Below are 18,986 nucleotides of genomic sequence, written 5' to 3' on the forward strand. Positions count from 1 at the left end.
TCCCCTGATAGCCCAGCGAATTCAACTGCTTAAGGATAGCTTCCCCGCCATCTTTTCTCATGCTTTCTCTTCCCTACTCACTTTCTTTCTCTCTCCTCCTTGCTTTTCACACTCTCTCTTGTGGGTGCCCTTTCTCTTTTCCTCTCATTTTCTCTCTTACCCTGCAGGGAGACACTCTGTTTGCTTAATAAACCCTCTTATGTCAATTCCCATGTCCGGCGTGGTCTTCTGGGTTCTTACAAGAGAGAGAACTTTGGAAGACCCCACCCAACTATCACTTTTGGCTCTGGATTGATAGACTACATTAGTTAACAATCTTAAGGGCAACTCCTGGTCATCTTGGCTTGGCTGACAGGTCCTAAAAGGAACTCTGTTTAACAGAATTTATGGGCAGTGGGCTCCAGTCTCAATCATTCTGTTTTCCAGAGTCTGAGAATCTCTGGTCTGTGTTGTTTGTGTAGTTTTGCTTCAGATGCCTCAGCAATTAGGCTCTTCTGAGCAAATCTATCTTTGCCCTCCCCTGAATTTATCTCTTTCTCTAGTTGTAAGAGGAATAGCTTATAAGACTGAGATCAGACAAGTGTCCTGAAATAGCTATCTTTTCAGCGCTTGAAGTGTCACAGGAGACAAGGCTATTGATTAATCAATTTGTTCTATACCAAGTATTTTCTTAAACTCCTGCCCTGCTGCTTATGTCTAACTGCTACCTAACATGGGTGTTCTGCATGTTTTCAACAACTAGACTAAATTATCTTGAGCACAGGACAAATGCTTGAGTTGAGTACACCTAAAGCTAATTCACATTCCCACTCCTGCAAGTAGCCAACAAAACGAGCCCCCTTTTCCTGTCCAGGGACACAGTCTGACATCTCGTCCGAGCTGTTTCTCCTCCTAAATGAAAGCCCCAGGAAAAGGCATGCCTGTATGTCCACATGTGACCAGATTTTGTTGCCATCTTTACCAGTTCAAAAGATCCCAGTATCTGGCATCAGCCCTAGCAAACTAAAACAGGTGGGAACTTGTTCTTGGCTTCTCTCACTCAGGTCCAGGAGGCAGGGATTTACCTTTGCCACTAGCACAGGGTGGGCTGGGTGTGGGAGACCAAGGTTCTGAAAGGCACTGTGAAGAACACCCACAACCACAACCATCAGGGTCTCTCACCCTAGCTCCCATCCCATGAGGGTGGATTCTTACCATCTCTCTCTTCAAGTAGTGGATGGATGGATGGAGGAACGAACGAGTGAACACTTTTGAGTAAATGTCTTCAATTCAATGATACCTTCTGCTTCGGCCACACACTGCAAACACATGACTCTGGACCAGGCTCAGAAGAAAAGGACACGGGGTATGTTGAATGCATATGTGCAATGATTACTCTTTTTTGGCCCGAATTCCCATTTCCTTTGCAGCATCCCTTTCCTTTAGTCATTTGGATGCCCCTTTCTCCACCCAAGCCACAATTTAGACAAGCTGGGGGACTGAGTTCTCAGTCATGGCTGCTTCCAGTGTGCAAGGAGGCCAGGGTGCAGAGGGGGTCATGGATCAAATAAGGAATCTAGAAACAAGGAAACCCCGGCTCCCTGCCCGCAAGCCCAGAAGTCTCAGTTTTCCGCGCGGCCCTGGGGGCAGGGCCGGGCCAGGGCCAGCGTCACGCGAGAAAGAACCCTCGACTGGGCCCCTGGGGAGGGAGTCAGCCGCCGCCGAGGCCGGGCCGCTGGCGGTCCCCTGCCTGCCGCTGTCCGCTGCCGGCTTAGCCCCGATCTCGTCCGCCAGGCGGAGCTCCGCGGGGAGCCCCAGTTCGACAACATGTTGGGCGTCTCATTCCGGGTGGGTTCGGCGGGGCGGGAGGTGCGGAGGGCTGCGGGCCTGGACGTCCGACCTACCCGAGCGGGGGCGGGAGGCGGGACCCGGACCGGCGTTGGCCGCGGGCGGCACCGCGCCGGGCGGGCGGGCGCGCTGAGCTGGGCTGGCAGCGGATTCCCAGAAGGCGGGGTGCGGGCGGGGCATCGGGTGGGAGAAGAGGGCCGAACGACCTTTCCCGAATGGATCGGGCCAGGCTTGGGTGGAGAAATGAACAATCTGGCTTTGCGTGCCGGGCGCGGTGGCAGAGTTGAGGGCGGTTGCGGGGAGGCCGGCCAAGCCTCTGGCAGGTGAGTGCCCAGGCCTCCTTTGCCTGTCCTGGAGGGTGCCCAAAGTCGTGGAGCATCCCCTAATTAGAGCTATTTTACTCCTACACCGCCCTCCCCAGACCAAAGTGGGCTAGAGGAGTGCCCTGCTCTCAGCTGTAACCTTCTGGGGAGACGGCCTCCCCTCTCTCTGCTTCTGTCCTGGGGACTTGGGCCTTCATTTCATATTGCAAGTTACAAGTAATGTCATAACCACCCCATGTGGAGGAGGAGACTCCCAGAGTTTGCGCTCTTGGCTGTAGCCAGGATGAGGCAGATGGGCAGGAGGGGCCTGGAGACGGTAGCATTCTCCAGCTAGTGTGTGGCCTGCTGCCGACCCCTCCTTACCCTCTGGTCCTCAGAAGCCTGGCCTGCCTTCTGTTAGTATGCCTGCTTCCTCCCGGTGGGGAGGATGCTGTGTCTGAGCCTGTGCTGCTCAGGGCTGGTAAGACCTGAGAGGCACTGCTCACATTGTGTCTGCCAGGACCCTTCCCTGCTGCTGGCCCTCGCGGTCATTGGGGTCACAGTGCTCCTGTTTGCCCTGAAGAACATGAACTCCAGGAGGAGAGATCTTATCACCTTACAGGACCCTGATGCCAAGTACCCCTTGCCCTTGATTGAGAAAGAGGTACTGGGTCAGCCCAGCCCCTCCCCCTGGTTGGGTGAAAGGAGAATAGAATTGGTGGGGAATGCTGGATGGGAGAGTGGGGTAGACAGTCATATCATGGCCCAGTGGAGCTCTTTTAGCAGGAATCTGAGCTTCCCAGCAAGAGCTCTAGAAAGCCCATAAAGCCTGCTTCTGTTTTGTTTTACTAGCAAATCAACCACAACACCCGGAGGTTCCGCTTTGGATTGCCCTCTCCAGAGCACATCTTAGGGCTCCCTGTAGGTGAGTGGGGTTTGGTGTCATCTCCCTTTGGGGGCTAGGCACTCTGTTCTTATCAGAAGCACAGGTTTCCAACCTCCTGAAGTATGAGGTTGCCCTGTATTCTTCCTGAACCATATGGGCTCAGGGAGGAGATGGACTTGAGGTCATTCTTCATTGTTCCATTTGGGTTGACCAAAAAATGGCATCTTAATAAGCATTGAAAAGAGATGATGCTAGAGTCCGAAGATCTAAGATCTCATTGAAGGCTCATTGGAAGGCTTCTTGATGAGCATTGTTAAACAAGTTTCTCAACCTCTCTGATCTTCAGTCTATGAATTGGGATTTTCCAGACCCTGCCTGCCTGCCTCAGTTGGGTTATTGTGAGGGTAATGTAATGGATGGATGTGAAAATTCAGAAACTGCAAAGCACTGTGCACATAGGAGAGATGGGAGGAACTGATGTTCCTCTGAAGTCAGGAGAAAGCCCGGAATGTGTGAGGAGGCAAATGCTTTCCCCGCCTGTGGATTTTCTGCAAAGTCCCCAGATTCACACAAGGAGGAACCATTGTGGATATCAGTCCTAGCAGTCCTAGAGTTCTGAGTTACCTATATCCAATCTGTAACACCTCTAGACAGCTGAATCAGTCTTTGTAGGGTGAAAAACCTCAGGGCCTAGGGATCCAGAGAGGCTTTGTATAAACCACTGGTGCTGCTTGCTTTCTGATAGATATCCTAATCCACAGCCTACTTGTCTTATATGAACAAGACAAAACCTTGACCTCAATTCTGTAGGGGATGAAATTACATACTAGGCAGCCAGCTGGGCCCCTGAACCTCCTTGCTGCTCCCTAGTTCCTTCTCTGCATGGGAGTGCAATGTCCTGATGCCTTACAGCCCTCTGTCTGGCTTATCACCAGTCCTGTTGGCAGGAAGAGTAAAAGAACGAAAAACCTTGAGAAATAAAATTACTTGGAAACTGCCTTGATCTACTCTCTCCTCAGTCCTGGTGAAAGCTGTGCAGAGTTAGTGGGATCAAGGTAATTTAGTGAGTTCTGGAGAGTTGATAGGAGGACACAGAAGATTGTTGATGCTTCTCATGAAGCTAGTTAGAGATAGGGCCCAAGGGACCAGTGCGACAGCCCCATGTTGCACCAGGGCCAGGTTAGCTGCATCTGAAAGAGCTTTTCCAGGCTCCCAATATCAAATGAGCTCTCAGGAGGAGGCTGCTGCAGGCCTGTGTTCCTGAGTATCCCTGGTACCCAGTCATGCCAGGATCAGTCATCCAGTGTGCTTACACCTCAGGCCTCAGGGTCTCCTCAAAGACTCTGGCTTGTGCTCCAGAAACAATTTCACCAAGGTCTGACTTCTTGACTGCCCCACTCCACCACTTTTCCTCCTTCCCTATCTCCTTTCCCCCTTCTTCCCCTGTCTCTACTCAAGTCTCCTTTTCTCTGTGCATATCCATAGTGTGTTGACTGACTTCTTGGAGAAACTAGTTTCTACTCCCTCCGAAACTGGCATATATTCTTTTCCTGTCTCTAGTGTTAGTGCCTCCTAGTAGCAACTCTTACCCTCAGCACTAAATGCCTTGGTCACTGGAGTTTCCAGTTTAGATTCAAAAGAAGTCTGAGCAGCCGAGCATACCATCTGATACTGGGCTTAGTCCCAATGTCATACAAGTGTGCTGGGCAGGCGGGTGCGCTGAGCTGGGCTGGCAGCAGATTCCCAGAAGGCAGGGTGCGGGGGGGGAGGCAGAATTTCAGGGTTCAGAATTTCACTGCTGCCACTCAGCAGAGCCACAGGTCAGGAAGACACAATAGTGTTGCTTATTTGGTCCACAGGTGTCCAGATACTGGGGCCCTGCAGTGTCTATGAGCTCAGGCCTGCTCTGTTCCAGGCACTAGGATGCAGATGGGGTAGCTGTGACTTATTCACAGACCCCAGTGGTAATCCAGTTTAGGAAGAAATGAGTTTGTAAAGATAACATTTTTATTTAAACATAAAATACCCCTTTGTGTTATTTTTAATATTCACCCTCCAACTTCAGTTAGCTTCTCTTGCTCTGCAAATTACTTAAATTATGATCACTTCCGAACACGTATATCATCCCCATTGCTTGTGTGTGTGTGTTAATGGGTTCAAACCCAGAGCCTTGTACATGCTAGGCAGGTGTTTTAGCACTCAGTCACAACCTCAAACCCATCATCCCCATTTTACAAATGAAGAGACTAAAATCCAGAGAGGTAAAGTGGCCTGCCCAGGGCAGGCCTAGGATCCAGGGATCCTGGGTTTGAGCTCCTTCCCCACTTGTCCCCTCTTTATATCCTGCTGCAGCATTTGCTCCTTCAGTGAAGTATAGACCTTTCTGGGATTCCTGGGTCCTACTTAGGCTGGCTGTGCTCAGACTATTTTGATGCCTCTTCTGTAGGTAACTATGTCCATCTCTTGGCCAGAATTGATGATGATTTAGTGATCAGGGCATACACACCTGTCTCGAGTGATGATGACCAAGGATTTGTGGACTTAATTATAAAGGTAAATGATGCCCACCATGTGTAGCTGTTTGTTGAGGGTGTTGGGGTGGAAGGTAGTCATTTTTCTGTGAGGGTACTCATGCCCCAAGCAGGGATTTCCAGTAGTGCCACTTAACAGTGGAGCTACAGCTAACCTTGTGCAGCTCTTCCCACCTTGTGGGCCTGCTTCTCTGGCTTATAATGGTGCAACCCATCCCTTAGATGGACTTGTTTCCTGGGAGTCCTAAGGAAAGTCAGTAGTCTTTAGGTATTCCTTATAGCAATTGTGAGAGCAGATGCATTTTCTAGTTGTGTGCAGCTATGGCCATAGATCTGAGGATGTGAAAATCCAGTTGCCTTGTTTTTCAGATCTACTTCAAAAATGTACACCCTTCTTATCCTGAAGGGGGGAAGATGACTCAGTACTTGGAGAACATGAAAATTGGGGACACTATCCTTTTTCGAGGACCAACTGGGCGTCTCTTTTACCAAGGGCCAGGTACTGGGGCATTCACACTGAATCTCCGGCTAAGAGAAAGGAGATTTCTGTACTGGTTTTATTGCCATCCATATACTGGCTTCACAAGATCCTAAGCTTCATTTGGTGTGTCCTCATCACTTCATCTCCAACTCAGTGCCGGAGACTTAACACTGAATGATGGGTAGAGTCCACGCTGATTTTTTCTCTTGGATTTGCTGCACTGAGTGAGAGTGCTTTGTGAGGCTCCATATTAGCTTCAGCTTGCCTCTTACCTCAGAAGAAAAGGCCCAGAGGTTCCCTGAGGAGGCCCAAGCTCTTCCCACCTTGTGGGCCTACTTCTCTGGCTTATAATGGTGCAACCCATCCCTTAGATGGACTTGTTTCCTGGGAGTCCTAAGGAAAGTCAGTAGTCTTTTGCAGGCTCCCAGACAAGAGCTTCAGAAGTTAGACGCATCCTCTGTGTTTCCAGGGGACCTTGCAATCAGAGCATACAAAACGAGCAAGCCTGAGAAAAAAATGGTCTGTAACCTGGGAATGATTGCTGGGGGCACAGGTAAGAGGTTTCTGGGGACTTCATCCAGAAGGTGAGCCCTAAGATTGTTCTGACTTTGACTTGAAGTTATTGGAAAAGGCATGACACAAGAGATTCCTCCTGTAGCTGTAGTGCTGGAAATGTGGAATTAGTGTAGGTCTTGAACCTGGTCCTGTGTGCCCTGCTCCTCTATGGAGGCTGTCCAGGGCCACAGGGAGTCTGACACAGGGATCCAGGGCCACAGGGAGGCTATATGGCCAGGTGGGGCACACTGGACTGCCTCTGGTTCCTAACTGTTCCTGGATCCAGTTCAAGCCCAATTCTTCCCATTCCTTGGGAATGAATACCTGACAGAAGAGAACAAAACTTGAGACATACAATGTGCCAGGCACCATCATAGGCACTTTAAAAAGCATCACATTTACTTGCTATTAATTCTGTTTTGCAATTGAGTATACTTAAGAGCTCAGAATGCTCTTTCCATCTTTCCACATGAAACTGAAAAAGGGCTTTTGATTTACTGTTGCATTTGAAAGGGACAACAAAATGAAGGACTGCTCCCCACTTTGAATTTGGGGACAAGTAAAAGGGGATCAGGGCTAAGAGAAACTGCTAAGCTGCTATAGGCCAGAAGACGGGAGAAGCTGGCCTGCCTGCCCACTAACTGTGTTCCAGGCATTACGCCCATGCTGCAGCTCATTCGCCACATCACCAAGAACCCCAGTGACAAGACCAGGATGTCCCTCATCTTTGCCAACCAGGTTAGTTCTGCAGAGTCAGCCCTGAGCTTGCAGCGGGAGAATGGAATGTTCGCTGAGCTGGGGCTCTGCATTCATTCCTCCCCCACTGACCAAGCGCGTGCTGCTTGGGTGCCTGTGGCTGTGGGAGGGCTTAGTGGGCAGCTGGAGAAGCTGCATCCAGACCCATTTTATTGCTTGTTTTTGTTTAACTTTTCCATCACCCTGCCAACCCTGTAGCATACATATCTCCTTGATACATAGTTCTGTTTTTTTGAGTATAAAATCATAGATGTTCTTAGTGAAAATTGAGATGCTCTCAGAGAAAATATATTTTTACTTTTTTTTATGTGCTGTATATTACGTGTGTGTGTGTGTGTGTGTGTGTGTGTATTGTTTTCACTTAGCATTACCACATAGGCATTTTGTTCCCCTTAAAACTCTTTATAAGCTGGGCACAGTGGTGCATGCCTGGGATCCCAGTGACTCAGGAAATTGAGGCAGGAGGATTGCAAGTTCCAGGCCAGTGTCAGCAATTTAACCAGGCCCTAAGCAACTTAGTGAGACCCTGTCTCAAATTAAAAATTAAAAAGGAAAAAATTTTAAAGAGGTAGGAATGTGGCTTAGGGGAAAAGCCTGGGTTAGATCCCCAGGACACTCCACCCCCCAAAAAAGGAAAAAAATGGAAAGAAAAAAAAATTCTATATTTTCATCGTAGTCTGTGTCACATTTTACTCTAATTTACTAAATTGATACTTTTTTCAGTTTACAGTTATGAATGATAAATGATATAATGATGAATAATTGTGCCCAGGCCTAATGACCTCTAGATTATTTTCTTAAATTGAACCCCAGAAGTGGAATTACTGAGACAAGAGTCTTGAAGAGTTTTGTGATCCAGGCCTTCTGTGCACTCTGAGCCTGTGACCAGTGACTTTGGCTCCCTTTTCCCACTTGAGGCTCCAGACTGTCTTCTTCTTTTTGAGTTCTTTGGTGGTGGTCTCCTGTAGGCCCCTACTTCCTTGCAGAAGACCTGGGCCTGCACTGAGCTTGTTCCAGTTAGTTCTGCCATTCCTAGTGCCTAGTGTGGATATAGGAGGTGGGGTGGGGACTTCCAAGCAAAGCCGCCCAGCCTGTGCAGCCACAATCTCTCAGTAGCAGAGCAGTTACTGCTGCTTTATAGGAAATGTCACCACCCCAGCAGCTCCCTCTGTGAGAGAGTGGGTTTGCTCTGCAGGAGCAGCAGAACCCTGTTTTGCCCTGCGTGCAAGCAAGGTGGTGGCAGCTTGGGCAGGAATGTGTGCTCAGTCTGGAGGACATACGGGCTGTCCCTGGAGGGTCTTTTCTAATGTTGCTTCTTTTCTAGACAGAGGAGGATATCTTGATGAGAAAGGAGCTTGAAGAAATTGCCAGGACTCACCTAGACCAGTTCAAACTGTGGTACACCCTGGACAGGCCTCCCCTTGGTATAAGCCCTGTTGCCTCCCTCACTTTGGGTCAGCTCAAGGCTTTGGTCCACCTCAAGGACTGGCCTCTTATTTTGTTTTTGAGGACTGAGTTTGAGTGTTGGGCTCTGGGTCCATAGGGGAAATGAAAGTGTTGAAGAAGATGGGATTTGGATGGTCTGCTTGTAATGGTGATGAAAGGCAGGTGTCCAATATCTCAGGAGCATTCCACACATTGTACTGAACATGAGGAGGAATACTGAGCCCCAGGGCTATTCTCAACACCACAGCCATCACACACACTGCAGCCGATATGGCCACTGGCCTTTTCACCAGTCATGTCATTGTTCATGGCCACTGCATCCCTCCCCATCCACCTCATCTGAACAGCAGTTGTCATATGCTGAGCCTCAGCAACACCCCAGCAACCACCATGCACACTGTACCCTGTCTGGCGTGTCTTCCACACTGTATCTATCTGTACCTGTCTGGTCATCTGACTCACTACCCAGCAGAGGGCGCTGCCCAACTCCACAAACCCCACATTATACCATACCACGCCCTGGATAGCTGCAGCTCACTGCCCTGACTCACGCTACTCTAGTACACCTCACCATGGAATCCTCCACCCTCCTCACTGTTCACAGCAGGCAGACACCAGCAGGGGCCTCTGAGTCCCAGCCATGCCTGGAATATGGGGAAAATTCTACAGAAAGCCATCTGAGACCCTCATCTTCTTCTTGGGCTTACTGCAGGAAGAAGCAGTACAGACTACTAAGCCTGTCTCCTTGGCTGAAGGGAGGGTGAGCAGGAGCCTGGCATGGGGGCCTTAGCCTGCCACCCATGACTCTTTCTTGCTGTTCTTTATTTCAGGCTGGAAGTACAGCTCAGGCTTTGTGACTGCTGACATGATCAAGGAGCATCTCCCACCTCCTGGGAAAACCACACTCATCCTGGTGTGTGGCCCACCACCCCTGATCCAGAAAGCAGCTCACCCCAACCTGGAGAAACTGGGTTATACCAAGGACATGATTTTCACCTACTAATATTTCCTGTATTCCTAGAAATTTTCCTGGGTCCCTTTCCTCTGTTTCAGAGTGAATTCAGCTTCTCCATGTTAAACTGGGATGTTTTCAAAGGTGCCTCTCTATGCACACTTGGGCCCACACACTGGCACTCCCCTTTTGAGTGTGGGCCTAAGAAGAAGTGTTCAAGAGGCTGGAGACAAAGTGACTTTTGAGGCCTGTCTTGAAGGCTGGAAAGAGCTCTGTTATAGTATCTTTCTCCATAGTTTAGTAAAATAAACTTAAGTACTCAGCAGATAGCACATGAAGTGTGGCTCTGTGAGGGACCCACTGGGCCTTGTCTGCCCTGCTTAAGAGTTCGCTTCTGTGTGTCCCCAGCAGGGTCAGAATTGCAATAGTGCCAGAGCAGAATTCCAGCAGAATCCAGGTAGGATCACAGCAATTCCCACTAATCTCTCTTGAACTTCTCTTCGGAGTGTTCTGCTTTTAAGGTCAGGCCTACAAGAGGTTTCAGGCACCCTCCATAACGCACTCTTCTCTCCTGTGACGCCTTGAAGTGGGAATGGGATTAAAGGCACACACATCAAGGAAATAAATCCCCAGGGTAGGTGGGCTCTGGGAACTCCTTCCAGACTCCCTGCTTTGGGCAAACAGATGGTGGCATGGAGTGCATTATTTTTTAAGAATCCTCTAGGTGTCAGGCTCTTTCCTGGCATCAGGCAAGGGTAGGGGTGGTTACATATGTAACAGAAGCTTCTCAACTTGCGTGTAGGTTCCAGAAGCTCTGCCTTAAATCCTGTCACTAACCCCAAGTGATACAAAGGACCATTATTGCCAGGACGACACGTTGCTGCTCTGTTATCTGAGTGGGTAGGACCTCTTAATCCAGATATTTATTCAAGTTGTTCCTCCTTTCACAAACACTGGCATAATAGCAGCAGTATTGACCTTGGTACCACTGGATTTTTTACCCACTCTATACGTGTATGCAGGACAGCAGGAGGGGAGGAAGGAGCACAGGAGAAGATGAATTCAGCTCTAGGGAACTCTCTGCAGTACAGCTGTTTTGCCCAAAGGTGGCCAACACTGGGATGGTCTTACAGAAGGTCTTTTGGGGGCTGGAGGGAAAGGCTGGCCAGAGTTCATCTACCTACCAGTTCAGCATGTCTGCAGGGAATCTCCAGCTCAGGGAACAACACTCTGCTGGGCACTTTATGATAAGATCCTGACCTCAGGTTTTGCTCTTAATTGCAGATCTGACCATGCTTGTCGCCAACTTTAAACCCTGCTCCGCTTTCACTCTAGTACCCATCCTGGCCACTCCTCTGTCTCTAGGACATATTCCAGGGGCCTAGTTTGCAAGATCTTTCTTGACTGGGCTCCTGCTGACCTCATTTGATTTTTTTTCTTCCCTGGGTCTCCCTTCTCTGATTCATTCTCTAGCCCAGTGATTCTCAGTTGGGGATAGTTTTGTCCCCTCTCCTCTGTGGGAACATTTGACAAAGTCTGGAGACGTTCTGGTTGTCACAACTAGAAGAAAGGTGCTACTGGCATCTAGTGTAGAGACTGAGGATGCTGGTCAGCAGGAACCTGATCAAGAAGCAGTTTGAGGACTAGGACTGGGCTTACCCATATCTGTACAGGCTGCAGGCCATAGCAGGTGCTCAGTGGGTTTGGAATTGGGGTAGGTTATGGACAACACATAGCTTCAAGGCAAGTTGTGAAGTGTTCAGATTCAAGGACAAACAGCACTGTGGGACAGAGTTGACCTCTAACTGGAATAGGAGTGAAGGCTTCCTGAGAGATGTAGAAGAGGTAGTATCTGTGTTGCAAAGGCCTGGAGGGAGGGAAGCTCAATATTGGACCAGAAAGGCTGATGATGGAGAAGGGACTGGGATGCCCATCTGTGGTAATTTAACTGAGGAATTCTGAGAAATGACAGGATTAAAACAGTGTTTTGGGAAGGTCATCATGGGGATGGGGTAGAGAAATGTCTGGAGGGGACCAACTGGGATGATGAGGGACTAAGAAGACCAGCCGCAACAATCAGATGAGAGATGAAGCTGGAACTAGAGTGTGGAGGTGGGAGGGAGGAAGAGGCTGGTTGGGAAGGGACACTGACTGGGGCTCAGTGGCAGCTCTCTGAAGTGAGAGACATTAGAAAGGGAACAAGCTTGCTTGGGAAGATAATGAGTTGCAGTAGAAATGAGTTCAGGGTGTCCAGCGGCCTTCCACTGGAGAGAGCTGTTAAAGCACATTACACTTGAGGACAATGAGGGAAAGGCCTCAGAGGTTAGTGAGATCCAACCTCTGATCCTGGGTCATGATGAGAGGAGGGAGGGGGGTGTGTGTGTTGGGAACTCCTCTGTGCAGATACTGGGAGGCCCAGCAAATCCCCACTGCAGATGGGTGAGGATGGAGGGCAGCCAGGGCAACAGGAGTCCCATTGCTCTTGCCCTGAATACCCTCCCCAGTCAGACTTCTGTGAATGGAAAAGATGCTCCTGTGAAGCAGCCCAGAGCGAGCTTCCAATGGTCCTTTTGCCCCACTCAATCACTACAGAACACTCGAACAGTTTTTCCTAACTTTTCTTTTTTCCAGAGGAGGATTTATGAACTAACAGCTCTTCCCCTTTGGTGTAAGAGCCGCCCAGCTGTCACCAGGAACAGCATGAACCATCGAGTCTGTGTGTTGATATCTCACTGCACTCCCCACAAAGTGGTCTGCAGTCCACGTATAAAAGTACAAAAGGTAGAAAAGCTTTGGTAAAGAACACAGCACAGTTGAAAACACATAGGGACATGAGGGCCACCTCCTGGACAGCTGTCCCACCATTGTGCTTTGCTTGTCAGCGTCCACATCTGAGATGCCCCACCACCCCATCTACATATTACAGATGGCTGTGTGCCAGCTCCCCATTGAGGCAAAGACTCAGGGCCCCACATGTGCCTCTCTGGGCTCTCAGCCATGAAGAATGTCATCTCCAGTCATCAGAGTTGTTGGGGGCAGCCAGGCGAGAGTCATTCAGCAGCTGGTCCTGGCTCAACAGAGTCTGAAATGACATAGCCAAAGGGGCAGTTTAACAGTTTTGGCCAAGGCTGCCCTACAATAGCTACATAGGAAGGAAGCAGAGAGGCACTGGAAGGGGTCTGTGTCTGACAGATGCCCTGTAAGTTCATGGTATCCTGGGGACCCTGAACATTGGGTCAGAATAGACAGTACTATTAAGATAAAATAAACTGCTCATCTTAGAGGTAAACTTGCTATTTCAAGGCTACCAAAGGCCTATTAGAGATCATAGGGTAAAGTTGGATAGATCCATTTTGGTGTGTGAGCCAAGAAGAGAAGAGACCTGCTTGGATCCAAGACTCCTGCCTTGCCCTTAGACACAGCCTTCTATATGCCTCAGTAGATCATCAAGCAAAGTACAGTGACAAGGGCCTCAGTGTTGACAGAGACTATAGCTACCAGGCTCCGGGATAGGATGTCCAGAAGTAAAGGACCCTGGGGGCATGGGACCTCAAAGACAATCTGCTCTGTAACTGGACTTTTACTGCCAACTCTAGTCTGCCTATAAGCCTTGCAAAGTGGACATTACAGATAACTAAGCCAAGGGTCAGATAGGGAATGAAACAGCTAAGGTCCCAGAGCTAGTAAAGGGCAGATCGGGGACTTGAACCAGGTCTGCCTTACTCCAAAGCTGCTTCTCTTCCCCTGAGATTGAGCTGCCTTGGTCTGATCTGATTTTTTTCTCTTGGGTATGGAAGGATATGCCAGCTTGCCTGTGATGCCCAAGATGTCCAGGTATCATGAGAAATGCATGTGTCTCATGTCCAGAGAGGAAAGAACTGTGTCCACTAAGCCAGAGGTGAGGGGCTAGGCTCTGGGCTGACTACACAGGTGGTTTAGGGCTGCTGAACATCTAAGTTTCTTCACCAGCTCTGAGATGGGGAAGAAAACCCTAGACTAAGCATGCTTTACCTGGCTATGGCTAAAGGTCTGTGCACTTTCAGATGCCCATTAGTTAGTGACTTGAGACCCAGCAACAAGTCAATGCAGGAGGCCCTTGGGTTGCTTTCTGCCTTTCTGGGCTTACTGAGGCTTAGGCTGTGGCCTCAGGGCCCAGAACAATCCTTTACTCTCCCTCGTCCTTGAACACCACCCCACCAACTCACTGGGTCTTCTCAGGCACCAGCTCTACTGTGTTGTGCTGGGTGGTGGGGGTGAGGGTCTGAGTCCTACCGTAAGGCGATGAATGTCTTGGGAGAGAAGCCCTATCTGCGTCACAGTGCCTTCAGAAGGCGCCATCTGTAAAATGGGCAGCAGCCTGGTCAGCACACACAGATGCAGCTAGTGACTTGCAGAGATGGCATGCAATGTCCATCCTGCTCAAGCCTAGCTTCTCCAGAGCATGCTTCCCTGGAGGGATGGGCAAGGAGCATACCAAGCCTTGAGAAGTGACAGGTGCTGGGTTAAGTGCTGCTTCTGTTCCCGAGGAAAGGGTCCAGTGTGCCACACTGCATGCACACACACTCCTGAGGCCACACTCAACATCAGCATTTAGGGTACAGAGAAACAGGGCACGGGTATGGTCTGTGAGAAGCAGCTGTGCAGCACATGTTCACTGTTTCAGATATTTCCAGAAAAGAAAGCAGACCTTCAAGATGCTGGATAAAATGACAATTCTCAGGCACCAAAAGGACCCCAGATACTGATGCCCCAGTATAGGTGGGCATCTTCAGGAAGCTGCTGCCTCCTTCCTTTTGATCCTCCCTCCCCTGCCCTCCTCCTTGGGTAATGCTGGACTGCTCCTTCCCTATGGTGATTTAGACATTGTAGGTTTGAAAGCATTCTCTATAGATTGGGTTTGAAAGCATTCTCTATAGATTCATAGGACATCAAGTGTAACCCTTGTTTTACAGGTGGAAAAACTGAGGCACACAAAGGGAATAGGAGGACTTCCATGAGGTTGCACAGGTGTCAAAACAGTTCCAAGCAGGGTTTGAAAATAGGCACATGCAAAGTCTCTCACCAGGAAATCATAAGAAATAAGGGATGAAGCTGGCCTGCCTGGCTGCATAACTACAATGGCCAGGGATCACCCTGGAGGAACATGTGCCATTCAGATGCCCTGAGTATCAGGACCAAACTCCAGTGTTCCAGAGTTGACAAGCTTGTGCCCACATTTCTCACCAGCTGGACTTCATTGAAGGTGGTGGTCTGAGGGAATAGGCCATGCCTGAGGCTGCTGATAGTATAAGAAGCAAATTTTAGCAGCCTCTCCATCTGGGACAGAGTCAGAGTGCCACAGTGGAACCACTGGCCCAGCCTCACTGTCAGGTGGTTATGACACTGCTGTTGTTCTTCTGTAGATGAGGCCTGAGGGACCCAGTGGAGCCAAACATCGGCCTGGGGTGAACTGGAATCTCATGAGCAGGAGCTCAGCCTGGCACGGCACGTCTCTGTCTCTGGCCAGACACAGCCCATCTGGAGGGCCCATTATCAGCTAGTAAGCCTCTAAATCAAGAGGCCAGATCTGCTCCAGCCCTGCCAGCACAGGCAAACCATCCCTCACAACAGTTATGAGAAGCTGGCAGAACACATGAGGGAACAGAGTGTTGCCAGCAAGGCGGCTCTGCTTGTCACCCCCACCCTGCTTTAGTGAACTGGAAACCAACTTGGGGTCTGCATGGCAGATGTGACCTACAGTCAAAATATACACGAGACCAAGTTTCCCCTCTGCTTCACTGAGGGAGGTGGGGCCCGAGGCAGTCCTCCGCTGAAGGATACAGAGAGGAAAAGGGGGTCCCCCTCTCTGCTCTATCCCCCTTGATGATTCCTGAGTGTGTACCTGAATTGAGCTCAGTGACATAAGCTATTAATCAGGGCAATAAGTAGGGTTCCATTTCAGCCATGCCCACCTTTCTGCCCCCAACAAAATTAAAAATATGTTGCACTATTTACTTCCTACATAAATATTGTTTTTATTACCAAAAAGAAGCAACCACCTCGTAGAAAGGCACAACGCAGTTACACTGTCACCACAGCAGATGTCCCTGCCATTTGTCCCTTTGATCTCAACCAAGACTCTCCAGCTCGTGGGTGTAAGGCACTTGAACTTTTCTCTCAACTGGAGCACAGGGGAAATGCCCAAGAGTTGAGCCTTTGGGGACTGTTCACAGACTGGACCTGTGTCCAAGTTCTTGTGCATTCGCTGGTGCTGAAGTTGGCTGTTTAAAATTACTAGAAAATGTAAAAGCATCTTTAAGTGTCTTTCCTCCTGAGTCCACCTTTGGCAACAGTCCTCAAAGCCTGGCCCCTTCAAAGTATGAAGAGAGATTGGCCTGGGGCTACACGATTGCTGGAATGTTCTCTGCAAGCCATGCATACGAGCAGGGGGTGAGGTGCAGTTATGATGACACACATGGTGTTACTGTGTTTTCAGATGCACAGAGAGGGCAGGTAACAAGCATCAGCTAACCTGTCCCACCTGGTCCAGCCCATCTAGTTCAGGAGCATCAAGGGGGCTGAGGCCTCGGCAGCCACTGTAGACCCTGTTACTGTCACTGATAGCATCATTAGACTCCATTGGGCAAATGTAGTCTGTGGATTCATCAAACTTCTTTTTTCTTATGTTTCCAAAATGTGAAAATCCTAGTTTCCTTGGCTAAAACACAGCAAATACAAGATTACAAAACATTAATACATCACTATGCAGACATAACTGAAAATGTATTTAAGAACAGGCCTAGGAGGAAAGGACTAAGGCAAAGTGCATCTTGAAAAACTGGACCAAACAGTTCCTACAGGCAATTTCTATGCTAAGGAAAGGTCAACAGACAAATAACCCTGGACAGGAAGAGCTGCTCCTCCAAGACTGTGGGGAAACTCATTCCCATTGCCCTATTTTCCCAGATGGACTGCGAGTTCCTACTGAATGCCAGTCTGCACTTGACCCAAGCATGGAGGACTTCCTCCCACTCTGACGGCACCACACCAGGGAGCAGCACCTAGTGCCTTGAGAGCCACACCGGATGCCCTGGGTTGGTCTTCCTCCTTGCTCTGCTTCACCCAGCACTGGACTTCCCCTCAGGAAGTCCAGACACTTGCTGTAGTGCTCCATCAGGAAAGGAGGTCAAGCTGTGAGCTGTGGCTGTGAGGCACCATCATGTTTGATGAGGAGAGGCCAACCTGGCTTCCAGAGAGTCTGTGGGCCTATGATCTGGGAAGGACATGGTGAGGATACTGTGGCTCAGGCAGGGCTTTGTGGGATTTAGGGAGACCATGGATGCTTGGTGTTGGTACTTGGATGACTTCACACCAGGGATATGGGACAGATGTGTGCAGCCACATCACAGAACAGGACAAGTGGAACCAGCTGCAACAGGAACACTCCCCATGCTGACAGGATAGCTTTGACTGAGACCCCCTGCACTGTGGCAGACAGATGGGCCTGATGGAAGGGAATCCAGACCAGGAACTCATCTGTTCTGCAAGATGAGTAACAGCAGCATTGGGTGGAGGACAAGCTCCCAGCTACCTGAAAATAGATGATTCCTGAACATGGCTTCTGTGTAAAGAAATCTGTGCTCTCTTTCTCAGACTTAAGACAAGTAGGCAATGGGCCTAATGAAGACAGACCAAACTCCCTCAGCAGAAGCTGAGTGCTGCTTCTGGTTCTCACTGTACACATTGATCTGGCTCCAGGTATTGAGCCAGCAGCTATATGGCACGAGGGCCAGAAACAAGTCCCTGGGGCAACCCAGAAAGGTGTAACAACTCACCCGGACTTTGGCTGTGGTAGTCAGTGGTGTGTAAGCTGGTGAGGCCATTTTATCTCGCTTTTCCTGTTCAGCCTCAGGACCAATCAGGGCACTGAATTTGGTGTTCAGGTGGCGCCTGAGGAGTGTCTTCTGTGGTGGGATATTGAGAAGCATAGCCAGGGTGTCCCCAGTGAAGCGTGGCTCTAGAATCTAAGAAGAAACCACAGACAAGCCTAGTCAGTGACAACCACAGATGATCCCTAGTAGGTGACAGGGATAAATCAACCCTCAGGGCCCTGGGGTGCCTCCAGAGGAGGGCTGAAGCTCATACACTTGTTCTGTGTCCTACTCCCCTCTCTCTGCCCTGCACAAGGCTTGGCTATGGGCAGATATGGGCTAGTATATTTGTTGAGTGACCATCTCATTTTCACAGACCAATTGAGAATGGGGACCTCCTTAGGATGTCTCCCAGTCTCTTCTGGACATATAAGCCCCCCCTTATTTGTTCAAACCACCACCTCCATACATCTATACCACCACCTCCATATTTCCTCTCTGGCTTTGCCACCTGACAGATCTGAGTGCTGATAAGGATCATATCATGGTGAGCAAGAAATTACATTTGATGACCTCCATCTTACTTCCCCAGCCCCTTGTCTTCTAGGAGCAAGTGGAGTTGACTTGTGCAGGGCCGATTCTCATGCATTCCCACTAACCTGGGATCTCTTGGTCTGTAGTGGAGGAAGCCCTTTCAGAAGCTATCTTATTTCCATGGGGTATATTAATTCTCACCCACAAATTATCAAATACTTTGAGACTTCTGATTCTATAAAGGGTTCAGGTGAAATATCTATTTTTTTATTAGAATATATGTTTGGTCCTAGGAAGTTAGTTTCTGAATACCCCAGTCTACACCAAGGCACCTGGGCTAGCCCAACTCACAATGAGACCTCCATGGACACCACTCCCTCGAAGGTTGGGTGCATACTCGGCCAGGTCCACAGATCGCAACCATTCCATCACCCTGTGATTGGACCATTGCACAACTTCTGAAGGAGAAAGGTTACTCTGTGAGAGGAAAGAGAGTGAAGACATTAGACTTAATTGGTCCTACCACAGCCCCCTGTGGGGTCATCCACTGTGAATGACTCTGCCCCAGATGCCTCACCAAAGGAAGACCCTTGTGCTCAGCAACCCAGGGCAGCCAGACCACCTTCCTGAGAGCCTTCTCAGTTCAGAGAAATAGCTCTTACTGGATCTTTCATGATCTTCTACACTGAAATACCTGAATCCTGTTATATCTGAATATTTCGAAATATTCAGAATCCTGGTAGTCCCTAATTTTCTGGCTAACTTTGGGAAAAAGAAATGAAGGCATGTAGTTCTTCATTCAGTTATTCAACAGAATTTTAAAGATTTGCTTATAAGTATAGGCACAGTGTTTTATAGACAAAAAG

At 49.3% G+C, this 18,986-nt stretch overlaps 2 protein-coding genes across 22 annotated transcripts in view; one reads left to right on the top strand and one right to left on the bottom strand.

Moving 5' to 3' along the window:
* The first annotated feature begins 1,682 nt into the window (after nucleotides 1–1,682).
* On the top strand, nucleotides 1,683–10,421 carry LOC124958265 (NADH-cytochrome b5 reductase 2). 2 transcript variants are annotated; one of them, XM_047516143.1, is made up of 9 exons: nucleotides 1,683–1,827; nucleotides 2,650–2,793; nucleotides 2,982–3,054; nucleotides 5,462–5,568; nucleotides 5,916–6,045; nucleotides 6,497–6,580; nucleotides 7,235–7,320; nucleotides 8,663–8,762; nucleotides 9,615–10,421. In XM_047516143.1, exons 1-9 carry the CDS (start codon nucleotides 1,807–1,809, stop codon nucleotides 9,785–9,787), a joined length of 918 nt encoding a protein of 305 aa, XP_047372099.1. In that variant the 5' UTR covers nucleotides 1,683–1,806; the 3' UTR covers nucleotides 9,788–10,421. The 2 variants fall into 2 exon arrangements, with proteins under 2 accessions (XP_047372099.1, XP_047372100.1); XM_047516144.1 differs by lacking the exon at nucleotides 1,683–1,827 and adding an exon at nucleotides 2,015–2,150.
* The window catches only part of Ppfibp2 (PPFIA binding protein 2), a 149,066-nt gene continuing 139,756 nt past the window's right edge, over nucleotides 9,677–18,986 (bottom strand). For 5 of the 20 annotated variants that reach the window (XM_047516129.1, XM_047516125.1, XM_047516135.1 and 2 more), the window contains 5 exons: nucleotides 18,472–18,597; nucleotides 17,551–17,739; nucleotides 16,248–16,433; nucleotides 14,009–14,074; nucleotides 9,682–12,818 (listed from right to left, as the gene is read on the bottom strand). In XM_047516129.1, coding sequence (XP_047372085.1) covers nucleotides 12,744–12,818; nucleotides 14,009–14,074; nucleotides 16,248–16,433; nucleotides 17,551–17,739; nucleotides 18,472–18,597 — 642 coding nt within the window. In that variant the 3' untranslated portion in view covers nucleotides 9,682–12,743. Of the gene's footprint in view, nucleotides 12,819–14,008; nucleotides 14,075–15,725; nucleotides 16,434–17,550; nucleotides 17,740–18,471; nucleotides 18,598–18,986 lie in introns of those variants that run through there. The other 15 variants (XM_047516123.1, XM_047516141.1, XM_047516131.1 and 12 more) reach the window with 13 other exon arrangements.

The sequence above is a fragment of the Sciurus carolinensis genome, chromosome 11, assembly GCF_902686445.1.
Source record: "Sciurus carolinensis chromosome 11, mSciCar1.2, whole genome shotgun sequence".
In the NCBI taxonomy this organism is placed as follows: Eukaryota; Metazoa; Chordata; class Mammalia; order Rodentia; family Sciuridae; genus Sciurus; species Sciurus carolinensis.